Here is a 16,882-nt window from a genome sequence, read left to right on the forward strand (position 1 = left end):
CAACATAATTCATTGCTAAACACAGATATGAAAATGCTGATTTGGAAAATTGAAGTTCCATGATTCTGTGACATTTTAAAACTGAATCAATTTAATGTCCATTACTGTTTAGTTTGGTTTTAACCAGCTAATTATGCAAATATGAAATCTTACAATAGCAAATGTTGCAAACCTAACAGAAATTATACGACAAACCAACACACAAATGTGTGCTACCAATTATTAAACTACTATCTACAAGAAAAAAAAATGTTATTTTGCCTAAAATATTTTGATGTTAATAAATCATGAGTGTAAAAAAACACCGCTTGGGATGCCTCACAATCTCTTGTATTTTAATTGTAAGGTAATTTTCGTTCTTTTCTTATGCTCACTGAGCTCCCTGCAGCTCACGCCAAACTTGCCTTTTATACGGAAATGAACTTTGGTCAATCAGGACAGAAGCATACAAAGCATCTACAGCAATCTGTGAACGATGCAAGCAAATGATACAAATGATTCTGCGAATGTTTCTTGTTTTTTCCTTTTTAATTTTTCACATCAGTCTGTATGAGTGGCAAAATTTAATTTCACTATTAATCTATCTTCATGCACTCTTGTTACTCTAAATTGGGCAGTAAATGAATCTGTTACATCTAATCAGAGAACTCATTGACTTAATCTGCCCCACTTTTTTGTTTAATAGTGGAAAGAATCTCAGCTTTATCCACATTAAAAATAGGAATATTCAGCTACAGTACATCACACACACACACACAACTGGTACATAATCAAACCTTTCCACTGAATGAGTGCCTGTGACATGACCCATTATGTTGGCAGTTAGTATGTCAACCAATAAATGAGATAAGAATGTTTCGTGAATATATGTAAATATGCATTTAAAATTCTTGGGGCTATATACATGTATGTTGCCATGAAGTATATTAAAGTTACATAAACAAACAAAATGTGTTAAACACTGTTCTGTTTTCAAAAATTGAAAAAGGTCCATGTCAATTAACCATGGGGAATTACTTTTCTTTACTTTTTAAGTGGCGCTTTACTGCAACTCAGATGGAAGTGAACTTTGGCCAGTGAGGATGGGAGCAAACAAAGTGTCCACAGGAGCATGCATATGATGCATGATTTCAGTTTAGTTTTTTTGCTTCTCTGCTTTCTCTTTGATTAGATCAGTTTTTCAGTACTGAAATACAGTATAATTTGAATGTGTAAAAATATTCAAAGGCAAAAACTGAAATTCAAAGGTAAACAAATGGATGTTTGCTTTTCATTGCATTAATCTTGGAATTGTATTACCCCAGACGCAGCACAATATTTGAGTATTTTACTGATCTATTTTGCACATTTCTGCCAGAAGCAACCTGTTTGTATTTTTGAATAGTTTGTACAGTCATTAAGAGAACCTTTTGTTTAAATACACCCCTTCATAACACATTTTGTGAAAGATTTTTGTACATCATTGTAGTAATTACAGATTTTTAAACAATTCTCTAATACTCTGACAATCACTCCTTATCCTGAGATCTCTCGTGTTCTGCTGCTTCATGCTAGAAATACAGCATATTAAAAAGTATTGACCCCTCTGGAGTTTTCACAATTTATTGGTAACAACAAAGATACCCAGTGAAATTTATTTGGCTTTTTTGACACTGATCAGCAAAAAAAAAAAAAAAAAGACTCTAATGTCCAAGTAAAAGCAGATATCTGCAAAGTAGTCGAACTACAAATATAAAGCCAAAATGATCAGGAACTTGATAATTCAGCCATGCTATAACATGTGTCCAAATTTCATCAACTTTTAAAACAATAACCTCAAATGGTTGTATGTTTTTATTTTCAGAACAATATCAGCTACAATAATATGCAAATAATAAGTGGGTCAGGATTATATTCAGCTTTCCAATGAATCCAAAGGTTCAAAAACTGTAAACAGTGTTTCTCAACATGTACTGGAATTTTATGAAAACACACACTAAACTATTGTGGCAAAGCTTTTCGATTACTGAAGTGTGTTCTTCAAGGTGTTGAATATCTAAACATACCAAAATATGTCAGATAATCCACTCAGAAAGGCAAAAAACAAGCTAAAAAATGTTAGTGTCTGTAATCGTCTTCACAGAAAGCTGACAATAGTCAGAGAAGTGGTGTCTATCTGCTGAATATGTATTAGAGGTGGTATATTCACACCCAAGTTCAGATAACAAATCTGCCCAGGGTGATTAAGAAAACAAAGCAGGTAAACTAGCATGTCATTTAAAGGCTTTAATACATGTACATATTTCAATATTTTATTCCAAGGATACCCTAATCAAAATTCATACTAATAGCTATAAACTGCGGTGATTGAGGATTCACTGCTACCAGAAATCCACTGACATCCCTCGTAGTGGCTGATCAGACACCGCTGGACTGCAAAACAGACAGATGTTTTTAGAGCAAGAAACATGCAGAAAATAAGCACACAACATTGAACTAGGTTTGTAACAAATAAAGTAGCACTGTGAGAGAAAGAAAAATAATTTTTCTGAATTTGAACTCCATCCATCCATCTATCCTCTTCTGCTTATCCGAGATCGGGTCGCAGGGCAGCAGCTTGAGCAGAGATGCCCAGACTTCCCTCTCCCCGGCCACTTCTTCTAGCTCTTCTGGGAGAATCCCAAGGCGTTCCCAGGCCAGCCGAGAGACATAGTCCCTCCAGTGTGTCCTGGGTCTTCCCTGGGGTCTCCTCCCGGTTAGACGTGCCCGGAACACCTCACCAGGGAGGCGTCCAGGAGGCATCCTGATCAGATGCCCAAGCCACCTCATCTGACTCCTCTCGATGCGGAGGAGCAGTGGCTCTACTCTGAGCCCCTCCCAGATGACTGAGCTTCTCACCCTATCTTTAAGGGAAAGCCCAGACACCCTGCGGAGGAAACTCATTTCAGCCGCTTGTATTCGCGATCTCGATCTTTCGGTCACTACCCATAGATCATGACCATAGGTGAGGGTAGGAACATAGATCGGCTGGTAAATTGAGAGCTTCACCTTGCAGCTCAGCTTCTTTTTCACCACAACAGACCGATGCAGAGCCCGCATTACTGCGGATGCCGTACCGATCCGCCTGTCGATCTCACGCTCCATTCTTCCCTCACTCGTGAACAAGACCCCGAGATACTTGAACTCCTCCACTTGGGGCAGGATCTCGCTACCAACCCTGAGAAGGCACTCCACCCTTTTCCGGCTGAGGACCATGGTCTCGGATTTGGAGGTGCTGATTCCCATCCCAGCCGCTTCACACTCGGCTCTGAACCGATCCAGAGAGATCTGAAGATCACGGCCTGATGAAGCAAACAGGACAACATCATCTGCAAAAAGCAGTGACCCAATCCTGAGTCCACCAAACAGGACCCCCTCAACGCCCTGGTTGCACCTAGAAATTCTGTCCATAAAAGTTATGAACAGAATCGGTGACAAAGGGCAGCCCTGGTGGAGTCCAACTCTCACTGGAAACGGGTTCGACTTACTGCCGGCAATGCGGACCAAGCTCTGGCACCGATCGTACAGGGACCGAACAGCCCTTATCAGGGGGTCCGGTACCCCATACTCTCGGAGTACCCCCCACAGGATTCCCTGAGGGACACGGTCAAATGCCTTTTCCAAGTCCACAAAACACATGTAGACTGGTTGGGCAAACTCCCATGCACCCTCTAGGACCCTGCTAAGGGTGTAGAGCTGGTCCACTGTTCCGCGACCAGGACGAAAACCACACTGTTCCTCCTGAATCCGAGGCTCGACTATCCGACGGACCCTCCTCTCCAGGACCCCCGAATAGACTTTTCCAGGGAGGCTGAGGAGTGTGATCCCTCTGTAGTTGGAACACACCCTCCGGTCCCCTTTCTTAAAGAGGGGGACCACCACCCCTGTCTGCCAATCCAGAGGCACTGTCCCTGATGTCCATGCGATGTTGCAGAGGCGTGTCAACCAAGACAGTCCTACAACAGCCAGAGCCTTGAGGAACTCCGGGCGTATCTCATCCACCCCCGGGGACCTGCCACCAAGGAGTTTTTTGACCACCTCGGTGACCTCAGTCCCAGAGATGGGGGAGCCCAACTCTGAGTCCCCGGGCTCTGCTTCCACATTGGAAAGCATGTTAGTGGGATTGAAGAGGTCTTCGAAGCACTCCCCCCACCGACCCACAACGTCCCGAGTCGAGGTCAGCAGCGCACCATCACCACCTTTAACAGTGTTGACACTGCACTGCTTCCCCCTCCTGAGACGCTGGACGGTGGACCAGAATCTCCTCGAAGCCGTCCGAAAGTCGTTCTCCATGGCCTCCCCAAACTCCTCCCACCCCCGAGTTTTTGCCTCAGCAACCACCAAAGCCGCATTCCGCTTAGCCTGCCGGTACCTATCAGTTGCCTCCAGAGTCCCACAGGACAAAAGAGTCCTGTAGGACTCCTTCTTCAGCTTGACGGCATCCCTCACCGCCGGTGTCCACCAACGGGTTCGGGGATTGCCGCCACGACAGGCACAAACCACCTTACGGCCACAGCTCCGGTCAGCTGCCTCAACAATAGAGGCACGGAACATGGCCCATTCGGACTCAATGTCCCCTACCTCCCTCGGGATGTGGTCGAAGTTCTGCCGGAGGTGGGAGTTTTAGCTACTTCTGACAGGGGGCCCTGCCAGACGTTCCCAGCAGACCCTCACAACACGTTTGGGCCTACCAGGCCTGACCGGCATCCTCCCCCACCATCGAAGCCAACTCATCACCAGGTGGTGATCAGATGACAGCTCCACACCTCTCTTCACCCGAGTGTCCAAGACATGTGGCCGCAATTTGAACTCCATATAGGAAAAAATGTGCACACAAGATAAATATATAAAATAATGCAAAACGACTGTAGACATTCAGAGTGCATGTAAGCTCAGTATCAAAATATAATTTGTCTCATGATGAGTTTGTTTAACTTGCTGCATAGGAGAAAAGAGAGCCTTTCATCTGCTTTTGAATTCAATGCAGAAAAAGAATATGCACAAAACAAATAAATCTCATAATAAAATGAAAAAGGTTGTAGCTTTCACTGTGTGCTATTTATCCTCATTATAAAATCAGCTGACACGTTTAATTTATTTGCCATATCATCAGTGCTGCTTCATTACTGTTGCACATTCTCTTGTTCACTTCACTCTTGCATGTTCTCTCAGAGAGTTGGGCAATGCAAACTGGCTGGAACCTCTAAAAGAGTCATAGCAGTGTGCATCCTCTTTGAATTCAATGTGGAAAGATGAGTAGCTTTTCACTGTGCGCTGCATGTGTGTGAAAGACTAAGAAGAAGAGCAAGTCTTATTATTTTGCCCTGGTTGGAAAAGAACACTGCAATACAAAGCCATTTTCGCCTGAGCCAAATCGTGCACACCTAACAAATCCTGATGAGCTATGTGAATTTTACTGAATGATAAACTGTACTGGGCTTCCTAATGCGATGCACACCAGGTTTGGAAGGAATCACTAGCATAATTATCAAGTGGGCTTTATACTCTACAACCATGCTCCTCCTTGGAGGGTGACACCAATTTACATATTAGCATGTGAATATGGCTCCGTCCACAAGGGCAAGCACACCCCAGCTCAAAGCTGAATTTTTGTCTAATTCACCTAATTTTAAATAGCATGTTATTTTTTAATAAGTGGCCACATTTGAAAATGTACACTGCAAAGTTTCTGATTATGTTTTTATTTATTTTCTATGACAAAGTAGCATTGTTAGTAATGCAAATAGAAGGCAAAGTGCCTTTAAATTTGCCCAAAGGAATACTATAACACACCTAAATCATCTCTGGTGTAGCCAACTGGTTTTAGAAGTTGCAGAATTAGTTAAATGAAAATCACCTGTCTGCAGACAAGGGATTTCAATGGATTGTAGTATAATTGAACCTGCACCTGGAAGATCCAAATTGTTTGAGTCAGTACTGTGGCATATCCTAAACAATGAAGGCAAAAGAACATTCCAAGGAATTCTGAAAAAAGGGGATTGAAAAACACAAGTTAGTGGATGGATGGAAGTCACTGAATATCCCTTAAGGTACAGTTAAACTAATCATTATAAAATAGAATGAAAATGGCACAGCTATAAGCCTGTCTGGAGCAGAACATTCAAAAAAAGCTGTGATTCTTAACTGAATATAGGACACTAGACCAATGAAAAAGAGGGAGAGGTGAATCTTCAATTAAGAAGCACAGTATTATGGGTATGTTTTCTGTTTGTGATGTGTGCTGACTTTTCAAGAAGTATGTGTTTAATAACATTTTAGCAAAAAAATGCAAGTATTCACACTTTCTGAACATACCACTGGATAAATGACATATAGATTATGAGACACAGGAAACAATTTTTTTTTCCCATGACACGTCTTTAACATCATTTGACATTGTACATCACTGGTCATTATTGTGCTCTATTATATCATAAACTTTCTTCTTTCTGTTCTGAATAAAAACCTGAGATTACAATTTGTTTAGCCAATCACTACACACTACAAGGATAAGTAACATATAGAGAAAAATATAATGCACTTACAGCAAACCCTGTCTTTGTGAAAGACTAGGTTTTCAAGTGTTGTATTCATTTGAAACTTGCAGTTAAAATATTCATCTTTTAAGAAACGGTGTACTATGGATGGAATTTACTGATTTTTATAATATACTGTGGTGAACTCCCTGACAGATATTACAAAGCTTCACATTTTAATTACAATTGATGTCAATTACTGTATTTTTAAAATGAACAACATATTCACTAAAACGTATGTAATCATGCACACAGTATGGAAATTGGGAATCTAGTTCTTTAATATAACTATTAAGGATGGCAATGGCAGTGGTTCAGAACTCTTTCACCCATTGAAAAGGACTATGTCTGAAGTATGGTCCTATTTTGGTTTCTTGAAAAGTGTTGATAGGAAGTTATTTGAAGATGACTACACTATCTGCAGAAAACACAGAAACAAAGTCGCAGCAAAAGGGGAAAACATGAGCCATTTTTGAGACAATCACCTGCAGCAATACAGTGAACTCAAAGTAAGGCACTCTTTAGGTCATTGCAGTTTAACTTGCCAATCACTTATCAGCATGAAGCTTTAGTATTAATTTCTCTAGTAAGTGGTGTCCTTTGTTTCAAATGTGCTTTAGATAAAACTCGATTAAAATTGAAGGCTAAATACAGTATATTATTGTGCTAAAATCAATTTAAAAATTCCAGAAATTAATGTGGATCGTTAGTAAATTCATATTCCGTTTCACACTTTTTTATTTGATAAACTGACTGCTGCCAATTTGTGGCTTCATTAAGAGGCATAATCATCATTTCTTTAAAATGTTTACGGTGACTTGACTGCCTGTAAACCTGAATCCTGTGACACAAACAAACAAATAAGAAAGAATGCTCAAGGATACTTTTCAAGAAAACTGGTGGTAGATATGTATGGTTAAAGTTGCCATCTAACTCTGAAAAAGGGCATTTTAGCAGAAAAATGAGGACTTTGTTCTCTATTCCACAATTCATAGTTCATCGTGGAATCCACTCATGCAAACTACTCACACTTACACTGAGAAAATTTAACCAAACCTAGAAGGCTTTCAAAATGTGGGAAGAGAAATGGTGCACCCAGAAAAAAATCACTGAGACACAGGAGAACATGCAAACTCTACACTGACAATCAGGTGCTGGTTGTAAACCTTATATGCTGGATCAGTAAAGTGGTAGGGATGATTATTGTGCACTGTGCCACCTAAGCTAAGAATATGTTAATTATATTTTAAGTAAATATTTCAAATTTCTTAAATTAACAGCATTCACACTTACAGCTTTATGTTGACTGCTCAACTGTCTTAAAGATGCAGAAAATTATACTATGATAAGAAAAACGGTTTAGTGTGGCTACATATTTTATTTTAAATTCACTAGATTTTATTTTACATTAACTAGACTGATGCAATTTTTCATTGGTGAGTAACACTTTTTTGCTTAAAATGAGTGGAAATCACTATATGCAAAATTGAAGAATTATTTATTTAAAGTTTTAATAGCAGAGATTGCAATTTAACCCAGCCACAGGGGATGCACAAACCAGTGTTTCTTTGTGCCGGTCCCAAGCCTGGATAAATGGGGAGGGTTACGTCAGGAAGGACATCCTGTGTAAAATTTTGCCAAATCAATGTGCAAACAATACAAATTTCCATACCGGATTGGTCGAGCCCTGGGTTAACAACGACTGCCACCAATACTGTTAGCCAACAGGATGCTGGCGGAAATTGGGCTACTGTTGGCCGAAGAAGGAGAAGAAGAAGAAGAAGAAGAAGAAGGAGAAGAAGATGGGGGAGACATGTCCGGAGACAGGAGGAGAGGAGGAAGGTAAAGAGAGTGGAACTGAGGGTAGGAACTTTGAATGTTGGCAGTATGACTGGTAAGGGGAGAGAGTTAGCCGATATGATGGAGAGAAGGAAGGTTGATATATTGTGCGTGCAAGAGACTAAATGGAAGGGGAGTAAGGCCAGGTTGATCAGAGGTGGATTCAAATTGTTCTATCATGGTATGGATGGGAGGAGAAATGGGGTAGGGGTTATTCTGAAAGAACAGTATGTCAAAGAGTGTTTTGGAGGGGAAAAGAGTGTCAGACAGAGTAATGATTATGAAGCTGGAAATTGGAGGTGTGATGATGAATGTTGTTAGTGCATATGTCCCGCAACTTGGGTGTGCAATGGAGGAGAAAGAAGATTTTTGGAGTGAGTTGGATGAAGTGATGAACAGTGTACCCAAGGGACAGAAAGTGGTGATTGGAGCGGATTTCAGTGGACATGTTGATGAAGGGAACAGAGGAGACGAGAAGGTGATGGGTAGGTATGGTGTCAAGGAAAGGAATGAATGCGGTGAATACGTAGTTTAAGAAGAGGGAGGAACACAGAGTTACATACAAGAGTGGAGGAAGATGCATACAGGTAGATTACATCATCCTATGCAGAAGAGTCAATCTGAAGGAGATTGAAGACTGCAAAGTAGTGGCAGGGGAAAGTGTAGTTAAGCAGCCAAGGATGGTGGTCTGCAGGATGATCTTGGAGATCAAGAAGAGGAGGAGATTGTGGGCAGAACCAAGGATCAAATGGTGGAATTTGAAAAAGGAAGACTGCAAGGTTGAGTTTAGGGAGAAGGTGAGACAGGCGCTGGGTGGCAGTGAAGAGTTACCAGGCAGTTAGGAAACTACAGCAGATGTAGTAAGGGTGACAGCAAGAAGAGTGCTTGGCGTGACATCTGGACAGAGGAAGGTGGAAAATGAAACTTGGTGGTGGAATGGGGAAATACAGGAGAATATACAGAGAAAGAGGATGGCAAAGAAGAAGTGGGATAGTCAGAGAGATGCAGAAAGTAGACAAGAGTACAAGGAGATAATGCGCAAGGTAAAGAGAGAGGTGGCGAAGGCTAAAGAAAAGGCATATGATGAGTTGTATGAAAGTTTTGGACACTAAGGAGGGAGAAAAGGACCTGTACCAATTGGCTAGACAGAGGGACCGAGCTGGGAAAGATGTGCAGCAGGTTAGGGTGATAAAGATGGAAACGTACTCACAAGCGAGGAGAGTGTATTGAGCAGATGGAAAGTGTACTTTGAAAGGCTGATGAATGTGGACGTACTGGTTGTCAGCTCTCATTCACACAAACTTGTCCCTACGACTAAAGATAAAAATTAAACCTGTTTGATTTTATTGAAGCAAGAAACACAACTATTTGGAATGAGTCACGGGGCATGTTAACATTACATGACTGACTTCACCGGACCATGTCATCAGCTCTCCCTGGCTCACAATTGTGTAAATGAAGGCTACAACTGAAAATCGCTAGAAAAGTAACAATGTGACATAGTCTAAAGGGACTTTTGGATAAACAAGAGCTTTGAAACAACAATCTGACTGAATACCATTAGTGAAATCAAGTGTATTGATCTAAATATAATTAAATATGTGTAGCAAGACCCTAGAAGAAAAAGGGAAACCTGAAATTAAGATCTATTTATTATAGCAATCCACTCAAACATAAAAGGAACCACTGATGTGGTGGAAGGGCTAAGCACAGAACTCTCTCACCTTGCCAAGGTTGTCAAGAAGCTTTAATGCATTCTAGCAATTAATTTACCATCATAGAGACTGTTCAGTACCACTGGGCACTTTGCTTCCCTTCACTGGACACAGATTAAACCAGACAAGTTAAATATGCTGACATTTTTACATTTCAATTTATAATAAAGGAAACCGAATACATACAGGAGAATAGACCAGAAGACTTTTATTTCTTTATGGTGAGATGTGAATCACAGCTGATCTGATTTGCTGACATATGTGATCTTTTAATATTAACAGTTGCATATCTGAGTAGTCTATATAAGTATTTTGATATTATTACAAAATCTGCATTTTGCATGTTTTCTTGTGGTTAATGCAAACTGGACATAAATGTTAGTCCTCTACATTAGTTCTGGTTTATTTATGTCTATTTATAGTATTTGACAACTGGTATAAAATATCTGAAATAGTGAATGTTTTTAAATAACTGTTTATATTTTCTTTCAATATAATATGTACTGAAATTATTGCTATGTGTACAGTATTAGCTCTTTTTTTAATCTACCACATTTTAACAATACCATGATAATCCCGAAAACCATGATTTTTAGCCACTATAATTGTGATGTGAAATTTTTATATCATCCTATCAATGCATTAGTCACAAGCAATTTGTGCTTTACAGACACACTGCAAGCAATAAAGTGAAAATATTAATAAAATATATATGTCAATATGTGTGTATACAGTTATAAATATATAACGCATATGACACATTATTTCTTCTTAAACTCATAAGCTGATGTGTATTCCAAGCCTGCCTATTGAAAAAGCAGATATAGGTAAAAATAAATAAAACATATATTAACTGGAAAAAAAATCCAAATACTGTGTGAAACTGCTTTTTATATTAAATTGTCAAGAGGAGATGTAAGAGGTATTGTATAAATATTAAAAGGAATTTAAAATTGATAATTTATTTTAATGTAAAGCTAGATAGACAAACAGATAGCATATTATTAGTCCCAAATGGAAAAAGATGGGAAATAAAAAGACTGGATTGATACAATGTGTGTGTGTTTCTCTAATGGAGATTCATTCCTATAAATTTTATATGCCTCAATCAAGTGATTAATCAGCTTCAACGTATAGTATATTATGCCTTATGCTTGACCAGAAAGCATACTGGGTTGTGTACAATAAGATCAAATGGAAAGAAACTCCTCTTAAATAAAACTAAAAGTGTACTTTGTGCAGTCCCAACGGCCAATATATTGAACACTGTAAATTGACTTCCCACCCCTCCAACAAATCATTTTTTTCCCCTTAACTCTTATTAATTACAACGAATAGGGAATCTCATACATTTATTTTACATATTGATGTCAACACTCTTCCACTACCACATTGGAGAGCTACTGTACAGTATGTGCTCTGAGAACCTTATATGAAATAATTTATTTTTTAATGTAAAGATAGCTAGATAGTTCATATTGCGTTTGTGCATGCACGTGAATTGTTTAGCTGCATGAAAAGGAATTCGTGAGATCACAAACTCGCTAGTGATCACATCAATTGTACAGGCACAACCTTGATTTCTTACGGTTCCATTGTGAATATCCTATAAAAACGTACGACATAAATCAAACGTACAAACAACAGAGCATCGAAAAGAACTGCAAAGCACGTTGTGCTTCCCTTGTGTATAAGTGCTGAAAATGGCGAAGAAGCTTTGCAGTGGCACTAGTAGGATTTTGAAAGTTTCCCAGTAGAGCCACTACACCTGACCCCTTTGAATACAGGGAATGCAGCGCACGGCATGGTCATAGGGCGCGTGCCCGTGGGGCGGGCGCGCGCCCGTTCGTGCACGCCAGCTATGCCGTTTCTGACAAAGCGCCAGTCAGCTAAACCCTATGCCATTGGACTGATCGACCCCTAGACAAGGCTGTCACCACCTACCAACCCCTGCCAGATTTACACGCAAACATACACATGCTGGTCGGGACACTGCTCCGCCACGCTGCTGCCTCTTGTGAAAGCCGGCAGGTCTTAAACAAATAGAAAAGCCACTCCCCCCAGCCACCCCCTCTCCCGTCTCGTCGCCCCCTCCTCTTCAGTAGCAGATGCTACTCCCGCTATCCATTTACTCGTGCTAGGAATAATACTGGGAGGCGAGGTGAATGAACCGCTATACGGCACGGCTCGGCATGTAACCTTCACGGAGCGTCCATGCCTCGCGAGTCCTTCCAGAAAACACAGCTCCACATGCACCGGTCTGTGTGACTCCCATGGAGACCCCCCTCGGCGGCGCTGCCTCCCCTCCCCTCCCTGTCTCGGAGAAAGCGGTACTCACCACGCCGTGGACTAGAAACTCAAACAGTTTGCTTTTAGTCGCTTTGCGAGCACCTCCTGTGTTTTCTTCAGAGGCCATCTCATCGTCCTGTTTCCTTTCTTCCGAATTATTTTTCTTTGCCTCTTTCCCCCTTTAACTCTCTTTATTCCTGGCTCGGCGTGCCTTTCAGCGCTCTCTCTCTCTCTCTCACTCACTCACTCACTCGCACACACTCTCGCTCCCCCTCCCTCCTCTGTTTCAGCGAATGCCCAGGCCAAGTCCGTTCTTGGCTCTTACACTTTTTTTTTTTTTTTTACTTGAGCAGCTTTTCAGAAAACCAGGCAGAGGGAGAGAGAGGGAGGGCAGGGGGATGACAGGGGGGTTCCAGCCTGTCGCACTACAGGACAACCCCCCTCTCTCGCCTCTCTTACAGCTGTTGCATTCCATTAGCTGATAAGAGGAGAGCATCTGAATGGCTGCTATTAGTACCAATGTTTATGCTTGTGCTGGAAAGTTTGCTTTAAAGTTATCAATTCACCCCCTCCATCACCACTTTGCTCCATTGCCAATCAGACTTGATAAGCTCTGTGTTGGCTGCCTGCAAAAGAATGAGACTATAAAAGGCTTTCATTGAGAAACAGTTGAGACTCTTCAATTCAAGGCGAACTGGCCACACGAAATGAAACTCTTAAGGTGGACCAAAAAAAAACTTTTACATTAGTGTACAATAACATTTTCATAGTTAATGTTTTTCACACAAAAGATGCTTTTATTCATACAATTCCAAATGAATCTGTTTATACATAGTATCACTCAGGCTTTCATTTGAGCCCTCCACACAACTTAAGTAACTGAAGGTGTTTTACAGAACAGATGACTTTGATTTTGCCGATATTTACCACAAATATTTTCATAAGGAGATAGATTTCCCAGCCCTCAGATCATACTGGTGGAAAATCTTATTTGTCACACAGTTTTGGATGCACACTTACTACAAATCTTCTTACAAGTATTATTTAGAGTGACAACTTATGTGACAACAATCCATTAAAAAAATTTTTTTGCTATCTTACACTACATTGTTCACATTTTATTTATTTGGTAACATCCTAACCTATCCTCTAAAACTCACTGGGAAAATGATTTGTTTTACTTTAAATAAGAAGAAAAAAGATCACATTTCTTTACAACAAATACTCCAAAGCTTTTCAGAATTAGGCAAGTATTTTTTTAATGTAGTTTCAAAATAAAGCAGGTGGGCCTCTGCTATCTTTTTGACATCTTAGTATATATCAGGCAGTACTTCATGTAAGGTTCTCTGAGCACATAGCTCTCTAAAGTGGTAGGGTAAGTGTTGAAATTAATATGAAACATAAATGTATGAAGAGCCCTATTGATTGCATCCTTAATTAATTAATTGTAATTAATAAGACAGAATGGGGAAAAAAAAGGATTTGGTGGAGGGGTGGAAACTCAGTTTACACTGTTCAATATAGCATCCATTGGGATTGCACTAAGTACACTATTAGTTTTGTTTAAAATGAGTTTCTGTCGATTTGATCTTATTGTACACAACCCAATATGCTTTCTGGTCAAACATAAGGCATAATATACTGTACGTTGAAGTTGATTAATCACTTGATTGAGGCAGATAAAATTTATAGGAATGAATCTCCATTAGAGAAAACACACACATTGTATCAATCCAATCTTTTTATTTCCCATCTTTTTCCATTTGGGACTAATAATATGCTATCTACCTATCATCACTCCTTTTATGTCTGCATAGAGTTTCATCTTCTGTTATTTGTCTATGTACATAATGGATTTGAACATAGGCAATTAACTTTTAGATCATCATAGATTAACACACATTTCTGCCAATTACCTACTTCCAATCTGCAGGTATCAGATTTTTTTTCTAATTCGCTCTGAGCAAGAGTGCACTTTGTGTTTTTAAACATGATGAGACCACATTTTTTTATTTAGGACATAACTTCAAACTGCCTGCTCTTTGATAAAAGAATATTGTAGGTAGCAAAGCAGAGAATTCACTCGAGTTCTATATGCGCAAAGCATAGAATTATTCAACTAAAAATTATATATCGAGCTCATCTGTCTCGCTTAAAACTGTCCAAAATGTTTCCAGGCCAGGATCCAACCTGCGAGCGCTGCAACCAAGCTCCTGCCTCACTGGGTCACATGTTCTGGGCCTGCACCAAACTAACATCATTTTGGACAAAAATTTTTAAGTGCCTCTCAGACAGCCTTAGTATCACAATCCCTCCTAACCCACTAACAGCTGTGTTTGGTGTCCTTCCAGATGGACTGGAATTGGAGAAGGACAAGCAAACGGTGATTGCATTCACTACACTCTTGGCACGCAGACTTATTTTGTTAAATTGGAAGAATCCTAATTCTCCTCTTATAAGTCAGTGGGAAACTGATGTTTTATATTATTTGAAATTGGAAAAAATCAAATTTTCAGTTAGAGGATCTGTACAAAATTTTTTCAAAACTTGGCAGGATTTAATCAATATTATTTTAGAATAAGAGAATTAACTATTATTGCATTTAACTCCCTTCTCCATCTCTTATTTATATAGATATTTACTTCTCCCCTTCTTTTGTCTAATGTTGCCTTATTAAAAAGCTTAAAGAAATTTTCCTTTAGCTAAGCTCTCCTTCTCAGGGGTGGGGTTTGATTTGTTTTCAAATTTGTTGGGTTATAAATGGATCTGTTTGTATGGAATGATTACAATGAAAATTAATAAAATAAAAATATTAAAAAAATAAATAAATAAACATGATGAGACCACATTTTTTTATTTAGGACATAACTTCAAACTGCCTGCTCTTTGATAAAAGAATCTTGTAAAATAGAATTCTTCAAAAGAAAAAGATGATTTTGTCACCACTGAGCATGTCTCTAAAACTGACACAAATTACAGATATCCATAATGCAAAAAGAAATAAAAGGGCTGATGCAAGGTCTTGCCCCTAGGCCCTGTCACTGTCAGTGTAAAGTAGGAATATTCTCCCCATGTCTATGTTATTTTTTTGTCCAAGGTACTTTGAGTTTTCCTCTTACATTCTAAAGCCATGGGTATCAGATCATATGGTGAACAACAACAACAACATTTATTTATATAGCACATTTTCATACAAAAAGTAGCTCAAAGTGCTTTACATAATGAAGAGAAGAAAAATAAAAGGCAAAATAAGAAATTAAAATAAGACAACATTAGTTAACATAGAAAGGAGTAAGGTCCGATGGCTAGGGTGGACAGAAAAAACAAAAAAAAACTCCAGAAGGCTGGAGAAAATAATAAAATCTGTAGGGGTTCCAGGCCACGAGACCACCCAGTCCCCTCCCCCTGTATGGGTCTGTTGTATGCTATGAGAGTGCAATGAACTGCTAGCCATTTCATGGTTGATTTCTCCTTTAGGCTTGACTTTTCTATGGTAGGCTGTTGCCTACGATGACCCTGAATTAGTTTAAGCAGGTTTTAAAATGGAAGATAAATGGAGAAAAGATGGGTGGATGCTCTACACATTAATAAACATCCATCATCCAGCTTCTCCTACTAGTAACCAATCCATGCATCATCAAACCTAATGTAGTTCAGAGGATCAGAGACTATACAGTATTGATGGCGTTGGACACGAGGCAGGAACCAGCCCTAGATAGTTTGGCATGAGGTACATTAAATCACACCAGCCACCAATTAATCTCACTTACATGTCTTTCTATGTTAGAAGAAAAATGGATAAAAAAAGACAGCTACTGATTAAAGAAAAAGAAAACTTAAACGTAGCACTTAACATCTGCCTATTTGAAGTTTGAGTCCTGCATTTCCTCCCATGTTCCAAAAACATTGGTTGGGCTAAATGGTGCATTGAAATTTAGCATAGCTTGAGTGAATAATGGCTGTGATGATCCGACACCCCATCTTGGGTAGACTTCTGCCTTGGCATTAGCTCTTTGTATCCTTGCACTGAGAAATAAAATTTAGAAATTAATGGATGAGTTACATACCCTTTAAGAAAATGACTGGGATAAGTAAATGATTGTAACAATATATTGAATCATACAGTACAACTACATTAACAGTGTACACCTGCACATCGTTTACTGCCATTTCTTTGCTGATCAAGCATCCTAGGATTAAATCAGAATGCTGATGGTTTTTGTTTTGAATCTACATATGTGTGGATTTTCCTTCAGTTGCTTAGATTTTACTTCCACAGAAGAATATAAATTGGTCCTGTGATGAACTGTCACCCCAATGCTGGGACAGGCTATGGCCTCCCACGATCCTGAATTCTATTATATGAACCTTTTCAGGTTCTGAAAATGGATGGGTGGATACATTTTGCACTGTGTTTTGTATTTTTCTATATGTGTGTTATTTTTGTTCTACTTTGCTTATAAATTGAAATATGCTAATTTAAAA

General features: G+C 39.5%; 1 protein-coding gene across 2 annotated transcripts in view; it reads right to left on the reverse strand.

Annotated features, from left to right (window-relative positions):
* LOC114653516 (SWI/SNF-related matrix-associated actin-dependent regulator of chromatin subfamily D member 3) overlaps positions 1-16,882 on the reverse strand; it is a 481,542-nt gene that overhangs the window by 229,307 nt on the left and 235,353 nt on the right. The window contains exon 1 of one of the 2 annotated variants that reach the window (XM_028803879.2): positions 12,447-12,739. The exons of the other annotated variant lie outside the window; for it this stretch is intronic. Coding sequence (XP_028659712.1) covers positions 12,447-12,524 — 78 coding nt within the window. The 5' untranslated portion in view covers positions 12,525-12,739. Of the gene's footprint in view, positions 1-12,446; positions 12,740-16,882 lie in introns of those variants that run through there. 2 annotated transcript variants of the gene reach the window in all.

This window comes from Erpetoichthys calabaricus, chromosome 6 (assembly GCF_900747795.2).
Source record: "Erpetoichthys calabaricus chromosome 6, fErpCal1.3, whole genome shotgun sequence".
Taxonomy (NCBI): domain Eukaryota; kingdom Metazoa; phylum Chordata; class Cladistia; order Polypteriformes; family Polypteridae; genus Erpetoichthys; species Erpetoichthys calabaricus.